The following is an 18,581-nucleotide window of genomic DNA, read 5'->3' as shown; positions in this document are numbered from 1 at the left end:
AGGTCAAGGCGGTGGATAGCTTGAGTCCAGGAGTTCAAGACCAGCCTGGACAACATGGCAAAACCCCATCTTTACCAAACATACAAACATTAGCTAGCTGTGGTGGCGCATGCCTGTAGTCCCAGCTACCTTGGGGGCTGAGGTGGGAGAATCACTTGATCCTGGGAAGGCTGCAGTGAGCCAAGATCACGCCACTGCACTCCAGCCTAGGTGATAAAACAAGACCCTGTCTCACAAAAAAAAAAAAGGAAAGATGAAAAACAGGTTTTACTATTATAGGTTTTTGGGGTTTTTTTGTTTGTTTGTTTGTTTTTTGAGATGTAGTCTCGCTCTGTCGCCCAGACTGGAGTGCAGTGGTGTGATCTGGGCTCTCTGCAACCTCCGCCTCCTGGGTTCAAGCAATTCCCCTGCCTCAGCCTCCTGAGTAGCTGGGACTACAGGCATGTGCCACCATGCCCAGCTAATTTTTTGTATTTTTAGTAGAGATGGGGGTTTCACCATGTTAGCCAGGATGGTCTCGATCTCCTGACCTCATGATCCACCTGCCTTGGCCTCCCAAAGTGCTAGGATTATAGGCGTGAGCCACCGGGCCCAACCTATTGCTACAGTTTTTGAGAGGTTGTATCCTCATTATATGTTCCTAATATCTTACAAAAGATTAAAATTAACGAAAAAGAGACAGCTGGGCGCGGTGGCTCAAGCCTGTAATCCCAGCACTTTGGGAGGTGGAGACGGGCGGATCACGAGATCAGGAGGTCGAGACCATCCTGGCTAACATGGTGAAACCCCGTCTCTACTAAAAAAAATACAAAAAACTAGCTGGGCGAGGTGGCGGGCCCCTGTAGTCCCAGCTACTTGGGAGGCTGAGGCAGGAGAATGGCGTAAACCCGGGAGGCGGAGCATGCAGTGAGCTGAGATCCAGCCATGGCACTCTAGCCTGGGCAACAGAGCGAGACTCCGTCTCAAAAAAAAAAAAAAAAAAAAAAAAAAAAAAGGACGATATCTTGTCTACTAATAGACTAAGTCAACGCTGCCGTTTTGAATCTTAATCTTGACTAGGTTAATAATTATGGAATTTGAAAGCTACTCCTAAATTTAGGGTAACTTATATCTTTTTAGAAATAATTGGTTTTTTGTTTTGTTTTATTTTTTGTTGTTTTGAGATAGAGTTTTGCTCTTGTTGCCCAGGCTGGAATGCAGTGGTGCAGTCTTGGCTCACTGCAACCTCCGCCTCCCAGGTTCAAGAGATTCTCCAGCCTCAGCCTGCTGAGTATCTGGGATTAATGCCCAGCTAATTTTTGTATTTTGTTTAGTAGAAATGGGGTTTCACCATGTTGGCCAGGCTGGTCTTGAACTCCTGACCTCAGGTAATCCACCAACCTCAGCCTCCCAAAGAGCTGGAATTACAGGCATGAGCCACCACGCCCTACCAGAAATAAATTCTTAAGCACCTATTTCACATGGCCACATTTTAATAAATTTACTTACTATGAATATTGGAGAGTCCCCACTATATCACAAGTTAAAATGTAAGTTTTGCTATTTAGATGTAGTTTTTTCCTCTTAATTTATTCTACATTGAAGGTTTTTATTTCTTAGCATCTGAGCACTTTAGAATTAAACTCTCTTGGAGAGAAACCTGACAATTGTGACTCTGTGCTTCAGTATGGTCAATATCTACGTCTCCTTTGTGTTTCACTTAAATTGTTATATTAAAATGACTTTAGGTGGGTTCACATACTTGGTGTAAAAAATAAAAAAGAAATAAATATTAAAAATTTAAAAAGGTATTAGGAAAAGTTATAAGTAAGATTATATGACCTATTTTTTAAAAAGGAAGGTGCAGACAGTTAATTACTTGTCCTGTTTTTGACCAAGGAAGTTAGGTTTTATACACAGAAGGTTGATTTAGTGTCTGACATTGGAACTTAATGGAGATAGTACTTTATTAGTCTATGGAGAAAAAAAGCTTATTTTATACAGTCTGAGAGATAACATATATGAATTAGCATCTGCTAAGGAATAGAAAAATGCTACAGTTGAGAGAAGTGAGTCATCAGTGAAGCCTGGAACATCTTAGTGAAGATGTAGGACTTGGGCTAGTCCTTGAAGAAAAGGGAGACATTTATTTGTAATGTTTTGCAATAATTTCCCACCAAGAAGATGAGACATTTTTTAGAACTACTATGTTGAATTTGTAAATGGTATGTGTGTTAACCAGACAGCGTCCTGGGAGCTTAGTTATTTTTGAAATAAATTGGTAAAAAAAACCAAGTGTGAATTACTGCTAAAATTTACCCCATTAATATCATTATATCATTTAAAAAATTATGTTAATATAAGACATAATGTCATTAACACTTTAACCTGTGATTAAGTCTTTATATTATGGTTTTATTGAATCTTAACAAATTTCAGTTTTTATTTTCAGCATATGCTTGTTTTTTAATTACTAGGCTCATAAACTCCCAGTACTATATTAAGGACTATTTTCAATTTAGATCTGATTTTTTAAAGAAGGATGTGCATACTTTATTTCTCTTTTTTAAAACCCTGACTTTTATTATGTATAAGAATTCAGCTTCCATTAATGACAGTTTATTAAAAAATTGTAATTTCTGTGACAATTTATAAATGTCATAAAGAACATGTAGTTTTGGATTGTTCTATGCTTCTAAAATGTGAAATTAATTTATACCTAGGAAATGTTGGATTTTATTTTGTGTTACTTAATCCCTTTCCCTTCATAGCCTGTACAGGTCAGAAAAGAGTGAAAGATGCTCAGGGAGGAGGAAGTTCATCAAAAAAGCAGAAAAGAAGCCATAAAGCAACAGTGGTAAACAACAAAAAGAAGGGAAAAGGCAGTAAGTGTGAAATCTCTCATTTTTAAAATATAAAAATAATAGCTGATAATTTTCCCCCCAGTAAGAAAATGGTATTCAGGATATGGGATAGTACATTATTTTGATTTTGTCTGTACACTCAAAAAAAGTCACACAGATTCTGTAAGGCTACTTGCTTTAAAAAGAAAAAAGAAAAACATGCATTAGGAGAAATACCTAATGTTAATGACGAGTTGATGGGTGCAGCAAACCAACATGGCACATGTATACCTATGTAACAAACCTGCACGTTGTGCACATGTACCCTAGAACTTAAAGTATAATAATAAAGAATTTCTGCAAAAAAAAACCACAGGTTTTCTAATCTTAGGTAAATTCTAGTTTTAAGCAAGTTGATGTTATTCAGCGGTGGTATTGATTGCTAATGAAAAATCAAGTAATCTGTTTTTGAAATAGTAGCCAATATACTATAAACATCAACATATTTGTTACCTTTGTGTTCCACAGTTATTTTCACTTGCTATAAAATGTATCACACATTGTGAAATATTTCAACTATGTGTTATTTTTATTACAGTGAAATTGATCGCTTAGTAATTCTTCAAGGCAAAATCAGCATAGAAGTGTAACAATCAAGATAACTTTAGAACTGTAATTCCAACAACTCAGTCTACGACATTTATCTTTGGTACCCTATATTATGTGACCTGAGAGTAACTACAAACAATACTTTTTGCTAAGTATGCTCCAACTTTAGCAACGACTCCGTTCATCAATCCACAGAAAATATATATATACTGTATTTCTTCTGAGGGCTGCACATTTTATCTCTTTTGTAGACAAAGTAAGAAGCAGAAAATATGTAAAGAATTTTTTTTCAGGTGCCCCACACTGACCTCCTGCTGCTCTTCCAGGAGACTCCTGCCACCTCCACTGCCTGACCTTTGCTAGCAGCCGGCTTGGCTGCACTTCAGTGCAGAAAAGGGTTATTCGGCCAGCTCCCCGAGGTTCTGCTGAGCCCATATGACTTCCAGGCGGTGAATATGGCGTCCCTGGGGCCCCGGGCGGCTGTGCTCAGCAAGGCCACGAAAGCCAGGCTGAGACAGTCCACTGCATAGAGTGGGGCCAACCCTTGGGTGGCTTAGCTAGGAGTTGCCAGGGGTTCCAGAGCAGCAGTGGGGGAGCTGGGAGGGAAGTTATGTATATGTGTCAACCAGTGGTGGAGTTTCTTTATTCCCAAAATTTCACAGTGGGAGGAGTTGCTGCTATCTGCCTTTACTATTTGGAACTTTCTGGCTTTGAGAGTTTAACTCTTTTTTTTTTTTTTTTTGGTGATGTTGTTAAGTGAAAGATCAGTAAATATATGCCAATTCAGTCAGTCATCAGTTGTTTGGTGTAACTGGTAGGATATTTAAAGTGTTTTTTCTTTCACTGTGATGTTTTTGTCTTCAAGCATTTACTATTTAAATGACATTTCCTAGGAGAGTTTATCTTCAATGAGTCATTTAGTATATTCATATAATACAGAGACACAGTGTTCTCCCATTTTACTTACGGGGCTTCTGCCATGGTAAATCAGAATGAGTAACCATTCTCAGAGAATAATTTAGTAACATGAATTAATTCTGATGGAATCTAAAGTAATACTTTGTATCCAAAAAGAGGTTATCTATGGAAATACTAATCCCATCACCTACCTGTCCACATGGTAAGCTGTCAAGGTCAGGTATTTCCATTTTAGTACTGAAGTTTACTTAGCAATAGCAGTTGTAACATAATTGTTACACAGACTTCTGAATTGTTCATAAAATACTGAATATTTTATTAGGGTGAAACTGATTATTTTAGTCAACCCACAGCATAGGAGTTATTTAAGAATAATTTCATTATACATGTCAAACTTTAGAGTTTATTCCCAAGGAGTTCTTTATTGAATATGATAATTGTGCATCATTATTTGTTTGTGGCCAAAGGAGTAGGAAAATGTTGCATATACCCAATGTTACATATTGATTATAGAGGTTTCTACAATTAATCATTTTAAAAGAAGTTATATTTTACTTTATATATTAACATAATAGAGTAAAAAGCCATTCAAATGATTACTGTATATTTGACAGTCTGCCAAGCATAATGATAGATTAGTGTGAGTGATTTTAAAAATATATATATTATTGGCAGTTCAGGTAAGAAGTTTTTTGTTTTTGCTTTTCCTAAGATGCTGCTGCATTTGTATGTTATTTTCCAGATTTCTAGGCAAGTTGTTTTCTGTAGTACTAAATTCAAATGACTAATTTAAAATTATCTACTAAAATCTGTGACAAATTTATTATTAAATTTTCATTTATTAAATCTTTTCTTTCTTTTTCAGCAAATAGTAGTGATAGTGAAGAACTTTCAGCTGGTGAAAGTGTAACTAAGAGTCAGCCAGTCAAATCAGTTTCCACTGGAATGAAGTCTCATAGTACCAAATCTCCCGCAAGGACACAGTCTCCAGGAAAATGTGGAAAGAATGGTGATAAGGATCCTGATCTCAAGGAGCCCAGTAATCGATTACCCAAAGTTTACAAATGGAGTTTTCAGATGTGTAAGTGACATGTTAAATTGACAAGCATACAGACTTCATCCTAGTAACTTGTTTTGTTTTGTTTTTGTTTTTGTTTTTTGAGACAGAGTCTCGCTCTGTTGCCAGGCTGGAGTGCAGTGGTAAGATCTTGGCTTACTATAATCTCCAGCCTCCTGGGTTCAAGCCATCCTCCTGCCTCAGCCTCCCGAGTAGCTGGGATTATAGACAAGCACCACCACACCCAGCTAATTTTTTTGTGTTTTTAGTAGAGACAGGGTTTCACCATGTTGGCCAGGATGGTCTTCATTTCCTGACCTCATGATCCGCCCACCTCGGCCTCACAAAGTGCTGGGATTACAGGCATGAGCCACCGCGCCAGCCTTTTTTTTTTGAGACAGAGTGTGTCACCCAGGCTAGAGTGCAGTGCAGTGGCACAGTCTCTACTCACTGCAGTCTCCCTGGTTCAAATGATTCTCCTGCCTCAGCCTCCCTAGTAGTTGGGATTACAGACGCCCACCACCACACCCGGCTAATTTTGTTGTTGTTGTATTTTTAGTGAACACAAGGTTTCACCATGTTGGCCAGGCTGGTCTCGAACTCCTGACCTCAGGTGATCCTCCCGCCTCAGCCTCGCAAAGTGCTGGGATTTCGGGCATGAGCCACCATGCCCAGCCCCAATTCTAGTAACTCTTCATGCTGATACTCTGAAAAAGAGACTCTAGCAAACTTAATAGATGTATTAATGAATTGCAATGTATAGACCTTATTTGGATCCTGATTTGAATAAATAAATAGGTTAAAGAAAAATTTTAAGGCAGTTGAGGCAAATGTCAACACTGACTAGATATTTCTGATATGACATAGGTAATTTGATTTAAAATTATCTGGTGTTAGGGGTCAGGAATGGATAGGGGTGCAGATGATACAAGTTTTGCCATAAATTGATGATTACTGAAGCTGGATGATGAGTACATGGGGTTCACTATCCTTCTGTCTCTACTTTTGTATATGTGAGAAAACTTCATAAATCTTCATTTGAACAAAGATATATATATGTATATGTGTGTATATTTTAAATAGAGACAAGGTCTCACTATGTTGCCCAGGCTAGTCTTGAACTCTTAAGCTCAAGACTGAGCTGATCCTCCCAACTCTGCTTCCCAAAGTGCTAGTATTACAAGTGTGAGCCACCACACCAGCCAATATGTATATTTTTAAAATACTACTCTAGAGTTTTTCACACAAGGAAATACCTTGAGTATTCTTAGGAGAGTGAAGATTGTTTTAGAGCTTTTTAAAATTGCCTTCTAATTTAAATGTTTCACACACTCTTTAAAAAAACCTAAAAAATAACAGAGAACAGAAGAGAAAAATTTATCCACAGTGTTGTTACTCAAAAAATGTGTACAATTTAGCATTTTGCTGTCTTTCTAGGTTTTTTGTTTTGTTTTTATATTTTTGTTTTTTTAGACAGAGTCTCACTCTGTTGCCCAGGCTGGAGTGCAGTGGCACGATCTGGGCTCACTCCAACCTCCACCTCACGAATTCAAGCGATTCTCCTGTCCCAGCCTACCAAATAGCTGAGATTACAGGCACCTGCCACGATGCGTGGCTAATTTTTGTATTTTTAGTTGAGATAGGGTTTCACCATCTTGGCCAGGCTGGTATCGAACTCCTGACCTCGTGATCTGCCCGCCTCGGCCTCCCAAAGTGCTAGGATTACAGGTGTGAACCACCGTGCCTGGTCCCAGTTTTATTTTTAAGTGTGATTTTTTTACTGTGGTGATACTATATATATGGATGTGGATATATGTAGATCTTAAGGTGTTTAATTCTGTACATATTCATTCAACAAATATTGTGCATTTATTATGTGCCAGGCATTGTTCTAGGCTAAAAAATTTGGAAAACAAATATTTTAGAAGCCTTAGTTTTTTAGTTTATCTGCCTTAACCTTATTCAACAACCATGTTCTGTGTTCTCTCCTTTATATGTTAAAATTTTCTTTAAAAACGTCTATTAATGAAAGCTTTAAATTTATAGCGGACCTGGAAAATATGACAAGTGCTGAACGCATCACAATTCTTCAAGAAAAGCTTCAAGAAATCAGAAAACATTATCTGTCATTAAAATCTGAAGTAGCTTCCATTGATCGGAGGAGAAAGCGTTTAAAGAAGAAAGAGAGAGAAAGTAAGTGTTTTTACTTTACTTTTATTTATTTATTTATTTTGAGATGGAGTTTCGCTATTGTTGCCAGGCTGGAGTGCAATGGCGCAATCTCGGCTCACTGCAACCTCCACCTCCTGGGTTCAAGCAGTTCTCCTACCTCAGCTTCCCAAGTAGCTGGAATTACAGGCGTGCACCACCAGGCCCGGCTGATTTTGTATTCTTAGGTAGAGACAGGGTTTCGCCAGGTCAGTCAGGCTGGTGTCTAACTCCTGACCTCAGGTGATCTACCTGTCTTGTCCTCCCAAAGTGCTAGGATTACAGGTGTAAGCCACAGTGCCCCGTCAGTATTTTTACTTTATTTAAACATAAACCAGAATTTCTCACTGTGCAGTTAGACTGCCATGACTTTATATCTGTCTATTTTCAGGCAAATTCTTTAATTTCTTTGTCTTATTTTCCTCATCTCTAAAGTGAAATAAATTGTCTCAAATAAAAACATTTATTTCAGATCATAATATTCACTTTCATAGAGTTTATACTCTACCAAAAACATCCTAATAAGATAATTTCAGATATTGAAAGCACCATGAAGAAAATACAGTGATGTTAAGGCAGTGATTGGATGGGTTACTTTAGATTACAAATGGTCAGCATATTTTTGTTGACACCTGAATGACACGAGGAAGTGAGACAAATTAAAATCTGGGAGGAGGCCGGTCACAGGGGCTCACGCCTATAATCCCAGCACTTTGGGAGGCCGAGGTGGGTGGATTGCGTGAGGTCAGGAGGTGGAGACCAGCCTGGCCAACATAGTGAAACCCTGTCTCTACTAAAAATACAAAAATTAGCTGTGCGTTGTGGCAGGCGCCTGTAATCCCAGCTGCTTGGGAGACTGAGGCAGGAGAATTGCTTGAACCCAGGAGGCAGATGTTGCAGTGAACCAAGATCATGCCATTGCACTCCAGCCTGGGCAACAAGAGCTAAACTGTCTCAAAAAAAAAAAAAAAAAAATCTATCCGGAAACTCCTTCTACACAGTCTAAACTGTGTTTTGTAAATATAGTCACCACAAATTCTTTATAATGAATGCTTTTGCTAAATAGAGCCTCTCTACTGGGTTAGCATTAAAAGTCAGTTCCTAAATACTATTTTAAGAAAAATCCATAGAAAAATGCTTATCCTGGTTACCAAAGAAATGCAAATAAAATAAGGTATCATTCTCTTTTTTTTTTTTTGGAGATAGAATTTCGCTCAGTTGCCCAGACTGGAGTGCAGTGGCGCGATCTCAGCTCACTGCAACCTCTGCTCTCGCGTTTAAGTGATTTTCCTGCCTCAGCCTCCCGAGTGGCTGGGATTACAAGCGTGCCGCCACGCCCGGCAAGTTTTTGTATTTTTAGTAGAGACGGGGTTTCACTATGTTGGCCAGGATGCAGGATGGGCTCGATCTCTTGACTTCCTGATCTACCCACTTGGGTCTCCCAAAGTGCTGGGATTATAGGCATGAGCCACTGCAGCTGGCCCAAATAAGGTATCATTCTTACCAAAAAAATTAAAACCAATGCAAGAACAGTATAGTGAAATTCATATGAAGTTATGAGTTGTAAATATAGTAGACTACTACTCAACTTTGAAAAGAAAAAGATCTGTATGTACTGATATGGTACAATCTCTTAAAATGTATTGTTTAAAAAAAAGACACTGAACTGTGCTTCCACTTGTGTTTTGTTTTTGTTTTTGTTTTTGTTTTTGAGACGGAGTCTCGGTCAGTCACCAGGCTGGAGTGCAGTGGCGCGATGTCGGCTCACTGCAATCTCAGCCTTCCGGTTCAAGCGATTCTCCTGCCTTAGCCTCCCGAGTAGCTGGGACTACAGGTGCGTGCCGCCATGCCCAGCTAATTTTTGTATTATTATTATTATTACTATTATTGAGACGGAGTCTTGCTCTGTCACCCAGGCTGGAGTGCAGTGGCGCGATCTGGACTCACTGCAAGCTCCACCTCCCGGGTTGATGCCATTCTCCTGCCTCAGCCTCACAAGTAGTTGGGACTACAGGCGCCTGCCACCACGCCCGGCTAATATTTTGTATTTTTAGTAGAGATTGAGTTTCACAGTGTTAGCCAGGATGGTCTCGATCTCCTGACCTGGTGATCCACCTGCCTCGGCCTCGCAGAGTGCTGGGATTACAGGCGTGAGCCACCGCACCCGGCCTCCATTTGTGTTTTTAAAGGTGTTGCTATATCTACATATTTTAAATTTGTATATTATATCTCTAGATTCTAGAGGTAAAATTCCTGTAGAACAGGGGTTGCAAACATTTTCTGTAAAGAGACAATAAATACGTTAGGCTTTGTGGGCCATATGGTCTCTGTAGAAACTACTTATCTCTGCCATGCTAAGTGTGAAATCTCCCATAGGCAATATGTAAACAAATAGGCATGCTGTGTTCCAATGCAATTTTCTTTCCAAAGACAAGTAAGCCAGATTTGCCCCGGGGTGGTTTTTTGCCAGCCTTTCTTCTAGAGTTATAATGAATATGAAGCAACTGGTAACAATGGGGAGGGGAATTTGGGTGATTAGGAGGTTCCTGGATGAGAGGGACATTTACTTTTCTATCTTATTACCCCTGTACTGAATGAATTTTTAAAATCTGTGCATGTATTTAAAAATATTATTTTATGAATACTAATTTATAATAATGAGAGAGGCTGAGCATGGTGGCTCACGCCAGTAATTCCAGCACTTTGGGAGGCCGAGGCAGGCAGATCACCTGAGGTCAGGAGTTTGAGACCAGCCTGGCCAACATGGCGAAACCCCATCTCTACTAAAAATATAAAAATTAGTTGGACATGGATGTGCATGCCTGTAATCCCAGCTACTCAGGAAACTGAGACAGGAGAATTGCTTGAACCCGGGAGGCAAAGGTTGCAGTGAGCCGATATTGCACTGCTGCAGGCCAGCCTGGGCAATAGAGCAAGATTCCATCTCAAAAAAAACAAAAAAAACAAAAAAAGAAAGAAAAAGGAGGCTGAAGCAGGAGAATGGCGCGAACATGGAAGGCGGAGCTTGCAGTGAGCCGAGATCGCACCGCCGCACTCCAGCCTGGGCGACAGAGCGAGACTCCATCTCAAAAAAAAAAACAAACAGGCCAGGTGTGGTGGCTCACTCCTGTAATCCCAGCACTTTCGGAGGCCGAGACAGGTGGATCATGAGGTCAGGAGATCGAGACCATCCTGGCTAACATGGTGAAACCCTGTCTCTACTAAAAACACAAAACAATTAGCCGGGCGTGGTGGCGGGCGCCTGTAGTCCCAGCTACTGGGGAGGCTGAGGCAGGAGAATGGCATGAACTCGGGAGGCAGAGCTTGCAGTGAGCCAAGATCGTGCCACTGCACTCCAGCCTGGGCGACAGAGCAAGACTCTGTCAAAAAAAAAAAAAAAAAAAAAAAAAAAAAAAAAAAAACGAAAAAAGGAAACAATGAGAGACTTTCTCTGATGAAAATAACTAATGTGTTATTTGCTTTGTAAACCTAGTGGAGGAGAATGCAACAGTTGAGCTATGCACTGTTTTGGTCCAATTTGAAGAAGCAATTAAGCCTCCCATTCTCGTCACCATTTACATGTACAAGAAAACTCCCAAGTACAGAAAGATGGAGGAATTAGGGGATAAAAGATTTTTGAATGGATTGCAGATTTTTCCTGTTTTGATACTTGTTTCACTATTACAAAAAGTGTATTCTATATTTTATTTGTGTGTCTTGTAGACTAGGCACAGTTCTTTCCCTCTTTGACCCATGCAGGAGCCTTCCCTGGTCTATCCTTTTCATTACTTCTGTAGTTGGGCACTGTCTAGCTTCTTGAGCTACACTAGCTTTTCCTTTCTTTACATTGTGGTACTGTGAGAATTGACCACTGTTGTTGTAAGCTAAATGATTTTGGAGAATATAACGGAATTTTAGTTCAGAGGACTAGTAGTTTCTGTCCATTGTTGAACATACATTTTTATTAAGCTCTTGGTTTGGTCTCCCTTTTCCTTAGGTGCTGCTACATCCTCATCCTCTTCTTCACCTTCATCCAGTTCCATAACAGCTGCTGTTATGTTAACTTTAGCTGAACCATCAATGTCCAGCGCATCACAAAATGGAATGTCAGTTGAGTGCAGGTGACAGCAGGACTTGCTAAAGCACTTTGCACTTAATGGCTGTTGAGGGCCACTTTTTTTTTATACTGCACAGTGGCACAAAAAAATATCAGACAAGCACTATTTTATATTTAAAAATTGTTTCTTGACAAGCTGACTTGGCACTTAAGTGCACTTTTTTATGAAGAAAAAGTACAATGAACTGCTTTTCCTCAAGCAATAATTGTTTCCAACTTGTCTGGGAATTGTGTGTCTGGTAACTTGAAGGCCTTCCACTGTGGCAAATGGAGGCTTTTCACTGCCTGTAGAGACAATACAGTAAGCATAGTTAAGGGGTGGGTCCGAACATGTTAAGATAACTTACTGTATATGTATTCCCTTGTATTTTGTTAAAGCTGGAACATTTGATATTTTTCCATTTATTTATGAAAAAATATGAACCTATTTTCATTTGTACAAGGTAATTGTTTTTTAAAGCAAGTCACCTTAGGGTGGCTTTAATTGTATAAGTCAAGCACATGTAATAAATTCAAAACCTGCAGTTAACAGGATATCAGACATCAATCCTGGTAACCAAATATTAAAGATTCTCTTTAAAATAAAAAGACTGAACATGTTTACAGGTTTGAATTAGGCTAAAAGGTCTTGCAGTGGCTTTTCATGCCCCTTCAAATTGGAATGGAACTACTGTACTTTGCCATTTTTCTATAAATCAGTATTTTTTTTTAATTTTGATATAATACATTGTGTGAAAAAAGAAAATGGCTAATAAACTGTATTAAATCTTAAACAATGTATAAAGATTGTACTTAGCCAGTTCAAAGTGTATATTTATTCATAATGAATTATAACAGTTATATTTTTGTGTTTTCTTGTAAATGTTTCTTTTCCCTTAAATACAGATAATTCATTTGTATTGCTTATTTTATTATGAGCTACAACAAAAGGACTTCAGGAACAAGTAATGTATTAGTATGGTTCAAGATTGTTGATATGAACTGTCTCAAAAGGATGGTGGTTATTTTAAATATAAATAGCTAATGGGGGTGGTAGGCCTTTAAAATTAAATGCCTTGTATAGAATCCAAAATGAATGCAAGATTGTTTTCACTTGTATTGACTTTATGTTGTATGATTCCAATCTCTGTTCTGTTTGGCACTTGTATTTAATTCTTCACCTTTGTAAGACATTTGTATATTGCGGATGTGTTCATTCAAGCTATTTAATACCTGGCACTGTTAATACACAGTACTTTATTGTACAGACTGTTTTACTGTTTTAATTGTAGTTCTGTGTACTTTTTTTGGATGGGGCTGGCATGTTTTATTTGTTTCTGGCAATACGACGTGAGAATTTCAATGCGTTTTGTTGTAGATGCTAACGTGTCAGAATCCTTTACATTCAACTTTTCTAAGAAAAGCTTTTTCAGTCTTGTAGTGTGTGCTTACAGTAACTAATTTTGTTGAAAATGGTTTCAAGTTATTCAAATTTGTACAGGACTGTAAAGATTTGTTGACAGCAAAATGTTGAAGAAAAAGCTTATAGAATAAAAGCTATAAAGTATATATTAGGATCTGCAAACAATGAAGAATTATGTAATATATTGTACAAATGTAAGCAAAGGCTCTGAAATAAAATGCCATAGTTTGTGAATCCTTGATTTTTGTTTCTAAAAGATTTAGTAATTTTAGTTCATTTCTGTATGTGATGACTGACTGGAACATACACATCCAGCATGTATTATCACGGGATTAATTGATACACAAAAAAGGGAAGAGTCTACCTATGAAAATTAAAAGTCCGTTAACCAGATAAGGAATGTATTAGACATTCTTTTTTTTTTGGACATGGAGTCTTGCTGTGTCACCCAGGCTAGAGTGCAGTGGCGCAATCTCAGCTCACTGCAACCTCCACCTCCTGGGTTCAAGCAATTCTCTGGGTTCAAGCAATTCTCTATCTTCAGCCTTCACGTAGCTGGGATTATAGGCACCTGCCAGCACACCTGGCTAATTTTTGTATTTTTAGCAGAGACGGTGTTTCACCATACTGGTCAGGCTGGTCTCAAACTCCTGACCTCATGTGATCCACCCACCTCGGCCTCCCAGTGTGCTGGGATTACAGGCATGAGCCCCTGCACCTGACCTAGGCATTCTTTTATCTTTGCATACACTATTTTGCTTGAGTCTGAATTTAAATATTTTTCTTATCACTTGGAGAATTGTCCAAATTAGAAAATTATTATTTTTTTATTTAACACTTGAAACCATTACCAGCAGCTAGAACATTGCAATCATCTGGACATTGTTAAAAGTATATTCAGTACTCACACCCCACTCCCAAGGAGTTATATTTAATTGGTTGGAGGTAGTACCTGGATGTTGATCTTTAATTTGTAAGGGTCTCCAGTGGTACTAATATGCATCTGGGTTGAGAAACACTGCTTTGCCGCAGACTTTTAAAAATCCATAATCTAGTTTTTTTGGCCCCACTTATTGGACTTTCTACCAAAAGAAAACCTTTCTTTAATACAAAGGCCAGGCGTGGTGGCTCAATACCTGTAATCCCAGCACTTTGGGAGGCTGAGGCGGGTGGATCACCTGAGGTCAGGACAAAACCAGCCTGACCAACATGGTGAAACCCTGTCTCTACTAAAAATGCAAAATTAGCTGTTCATGGTGGCACATGCCTGTAATCCTAGCTACTAGGGAGGCTGAGGCAGGAGAATCGCTTGAATCCGGGAGGTGGAGGTTGCAGTGAGCCGATTGCACCATTGCACTCCAGCCTGGGCAACAAGATCAAAACTCAGTCTCAAAAAAAAAAAAAAAAAAAAAAGAAAGGAAATAAACTTTTTTAAGGCCTAGAAAGCTCAAATACATATTTTTTAAAGCATCTTTGTGGTGGCCCTTTATTTTCACAAAAATTAGTTTAAGGGATGATCTTTTAAATCTGTGGAACGATGCTTCCCAAAATGAATTCCTAGAATACTGCTCCCTGGAAATGCTCTGGGAATTTATAACCAAATATATTCTGGGAAATCTATGTATAGCACATTCTTTTCTTAGAGAACCACAGTGTTTGCATATTAAAAACTTTGAGAGAAGGCCTGTGAAGAGATACCTGCCTAAATAACTTCCTTTACCCTACTGTTTTCAATCCTACCTAATCATGAAACCCTGTTTTTTGAGGAGCTTTTAATATCATGTACTGAGTATGTTATAGAAACAGTGCTGAATAGGGAATTGTTCCAGATTTTGTTGGAGTCGAGATTTATACCTTTGTGCCTCTGTCTCACCTGCCTTCTTGTTCTACTTCCTAGCTTCTTAAGAGGGTTTGAGGATTTTATTGCATTAGTAGAATTGACCTATGTCTACTTCTGGTCACCTAAACTAGACTTTACTAAGTTAGTTTACAATTAACATATTAAGATGGTATGTTTTTTTTTTTTTTTTCTTTTTTCTTTTTCATTTTTTGAGAAGGAGTCTTGCTCTGTTGCCCAAGGCTGGAGTGCAGTGGCACAATCTTGGCTCACTGCAACCTCCGCCTCCCAGGTTCAAGTGATTCTCCTACTTCAGCCTCCCGAGTAGCTAGAACTACAGGCATGTGTCACCACACCCGGCTAATTTTTGTATTTTTAGTAGAGGGAGTGTTTCACTGTGTTAGCCAGGATGGGCTCGATCTCTTGACCTCATGATCTGCCCGCCTCAGCCTCCCAAAGTGTTGGGATTACAGGTGTGAGCCACCGCACCCAGCCAAGATAATAGGTTTCTTAACGGTGTTCTCTAAAACGTTTTTTTTTTTTTTTTCCTACTGAAAAAACATTAGAGTGGGGTCTTGTTAATTTGTTTTGTTTTGTTTTAGACAGAATCTCACTCTGTTGCCCAGGCTGGAGTGCAATGGCGCAATCTCGGCTCACTGCAACCTCTGCCTCCCGGGTTCAAGCGATTCTCCTGCATCAGCCTCCCAACTAGCTGGGATTACAGGCGACCGTCACCAAGCCCAGCTAATTTTTGTATTTTTAGTAGAGATGGGGTTTCACCATGTTGGCCAGGCTGGTCTGAAAATCCTGACCTCAGATGATCCACCCACCTCGGCCTCCCAAAGTGCTGAGATTACAGGCGTGACCCACCGCACCCGGCCTCCTTTTGTTTTTTTGTGACGGAGTTTTGCTCTTGTTGCCAGACTGGAGTGCAAATGGTGCAGTCGTGGATCTGAAACTCCTGGGCTTGCATTCCTTCCGCCTTGGTCTCCCAAAGTGCTGGGATTATAGGCGTGAGCCACCTTGCCCCACCATGTCCTCATATTTCAAACTCTCAAAGTGGTCAGTGATCTCTAAATGGTTAAAAACAGCACTGAATGGCAATGAAGATAATTTTAAAACTATCTCCAACCACAGCTTCTTTCGTAGTCTGTTTTCTTATGTAAGTATCTGCTACCTAGCTGGGTGTGGTGGGTCATACCTGTAATCCCAGCACGCTGGGAGGTCAAGGTGAGCGGATCATCTGAGGTCGGGAGTTCGAGACCAGCCTGACCAACATGGAGAAACCCTGTCTCTACTAAAAATATAAAATTAGCCAGGCGTGGTGGCACATGCCTGTAATCCCAACTACTCGAGAGGCTGAGGCAGGAGAATCGCTTGAACCGGGGAGGTGGAGGTTGCAATGAGCCAAGATCAGGCGCGGAGCACAAAGGTGCCCCTATAATTTGTTTTCTGTAGAGAGGAAGTCTCGCTAGATCGACCAGGCTGGTTTCAGACTCCTAGACCTCACGCATTACTCCTGCTTCGGCCTCCAAATGTGTTGGGATTACAGGCGAGCCACCGCGCCTGGCTGCAAAGAAACACTAAGTTAGACAGTATCTGAGCTAGGCCTTGAAGGATGGGCATTATTTTGCATAAGGGGAAAGAGGAGGGCAATTACAACAGAGGGGACAAGAATAACTGTACAGGCGGTGGAAAAAGCAGGCTAGAATGTCAGGGGCTGGAGGGAGATGAGTGGGAAGACGGGCTGAGAACACTTTGAAGAGTTTTGAATGTCAAGTATCTACTTTTCCAGGGCCGTATTACAATCTTTCGAATTTGTATGTTGACGTGACTCGTTAGAGGTGTGGTCTTTATTTTGGAATGATGTCATATTTCAGAAAAGTTGCAAAAAGAGTACAAAGAACTCTTTGTACTCTTAACAGCGATTAGCCAGTTGTAAACACCCCACTGCGTTCACCCCCAACCTCATTTCTTGCCAAACCTCCCTCCTTTTCAACAAGTCAGTATTTTACGTGTTTCTCCCTTGGCTTGGGTGGACACCCCGCTCCTAGCCTGGCTGATTCTTCACACTGCAGGCTTCAATCACTCCTAGAAGACGTCCTCCACTCCCAAAATGAGGCTTCTCTGAAACGGCAAGGAACACCAACCAAAGGGGACAAACCTGACGCCTCACCGAGCGCCTCCCACCGCGGCTTGGCTGTTGACTGCCGGGGGAGGAGGGGGCGTGGCCCGAGAGCGGAAGTGCCCGGAACCCGGAAGTGCGAGCTTGCGCGCCGCTGCCGTCTGGGAGTTCTCGGAGTAAGAATGGCCTTGGAAGGGATGAACAAACGGAAGAGAAAGAGAAGTGTCGAGGAGGGGTGAGTGGCGCGCGGCACGAGTAGCTGGGGAGGGATGTTGTACGTTCCCTCGTGCTGGCGAAGCGGTGATGCGTGGCGTGGCTGAGTTTCTGGCGTCCGTTTCTAGAGAGAACCCTGACGACGGCGTTCGCGGGAGTCCGCCGGGAGACTACAGGGTTGGACAGGTCGCCAGTAGCTTATGCCGCGGCGAGCACCATTCCAGAGGTGGCACCGGTCGGCTGGCGGCCCTCTTCAGTTCTCTGGAGCCCCAGATTCAACCCGTGTACGTGCCTGTGCCTAAAGTAAGTCACTGGGCTTTCTTCCCGAATAGCTGGTTAAAACCACTTACATATGAAACAGGCTTCTTACCTACCGCGTGAAGCGCGATTTCTAAAGGGGGCACACAGGATTCATTGTAAGTTACCTTTCATGACTCTTACATACCAGTGAGAGAGAAGAGATGCTCATTTAGAAAGACCACTAAATTATGGCTTAGGGTCAGAATTCTAAAAGAATGGGGTCTGAAATATAACTTCAAACTTTTAAAAAGGAAACCATCAAAAAAAGGAAACGGAATGAGGAGGAAGAAAGTACATCCCAGATTGAAAGACCACTTTTGCAAGAACCTGCAAAAAAAGTGAAAGCGAAGAAGAAACACACTAACGCAGAGAAAAAGTTGGCAAACAGGTTGGTAAAATTCTCTTATTTGATGTTAAAGAAATCAGGTGGTAAAAAAATTAACATTCCTATACCTGCAATATTCGTCTTAGTTTTCTCATTTCATATTTCTACTTTTTTTCAAAACTTTTATTATGGAAAATCCAGTACATATAGAAAAGTTGAAAAGGCTAAGAAACCCCATGTACTCAGCATCAGCAATTTAATACTTGGCCAACCTTTTTGTATTTTTACCCCATTCATATACCCCCTCATTATTTGTTTTTGTTTGTTTGTTTTGAGATGGAGTCTTGATGCCATGCCCGGGCTGGAGTAGAGTGCATTGATACCAGCTCACTGCAACCTCCCCTTCCCAGGTTCAAGCGATTCTCCTGCCTCTGCCTGAGTAGCTGGGACTACAGGTGTGCGCCACCATGCCCGGCTAATTTTTGTATTTTTAGTCGAGACAGGGTTTCACCATGTTGGCCAGGCAGGTATCGAACTCCTGACCTCAAGCGGTCTGCCTGCCTCGGCCTCCCAAAGTGTTGGAATTACAGGTGTGAGCCACCGCGCCCAGCCACCCCCTCGTTATCTGGAAGCAAAAGGAAAACTTAT

At 40.5% G+C, this 18,581-nt stretch overlaps 2 protein-coding genes across 7 annotated transcripts in view; both read left to right on the top strand.

Moving 5' to 3' along the window:
* ARID4B (AT-rich interaction domain 4B) overlaps positions 1–13,367 on the top strand; it is a 162,604-nt gene extending 149,237 nt beyond the window's left edge. For 3 of the 5 annotated variants that reach the window (XM_007989847.3, XM_037986036.2, XM_007989844.3), the window contains 4 exons: positions 2,751–2,864; positions 5,215–5,430; positions 7,453–7,599; positions 11,612–13,367. In XM_007989847.3, the coding sequence (XP_007988038.1) occupies positions 2,751–2,864; positions 5,215–5,430; positions 7,453–7,599; positions 11,612–11,739 (605 nt within the window). In that variant the 3' untranslated portion in view covers positions 11,740–13,367. Of the gene's footprint in view, positions 1–2,750; positions 2,865–3,724; positions 3,881–5,214; positions 5,431–7,452; positions 7,600–11,611 lie in introns of those variants that run through there. The other 2 variants (XR_496697.3, XM_037986038.2) reach the window with 2 other exon arrangements.
* Positions 13,368–17,205: 3,838 nt separating this feature from the next.
* The window catches only part of RBM34 (RNA binding motif protein 34), a 30,365-nt gene continuing 28,989 nt past the window's right edge, over positions 17,206–18,581 (top strand). For both annotated transcript variants that reach the window (XM_037986035.2, XM_007989841.3), the window contains exons 1-3: positions 17,206–17,330; positions 17,437–17,611; positions 17,860–17,996. In XM_037986035.2, the coding sequence (XP_037841963.2) occupies positions 17,278–17,330; positions 17,437–17,611; positions 17,860–17,996 (365 nt within the window). In that variant the 5' untranslated portion in view covers positions 17,206–17,277. The remainder of the gene's footprint in view (positions 17,331–17,436; positions 17,612–17,859; positions 17,997–18,581) is intronic.

This window comes from Chlorocebus sabaeus, chromosome 25 (genome assembly GCF_047675955.1).
Source record: "Chlorocebus sabaeus isolate Y175 chromosome 25, mChlSab1.0.hap1, whole genome shotgun sequence".
Classification (NCBI taxonomy): domain Eukaryota; kingdom Metazoa; phylum Chordata; class Mammalia; order Primates; family Cercopithecidae; genus Chlorocebus; species Chlorocebus sabaeus.
The sequence above is the reverse complement of the archived record's forward strand: the minus strand, read 5'-3'. Positions and strand labels throughout refer to the sequence as shown.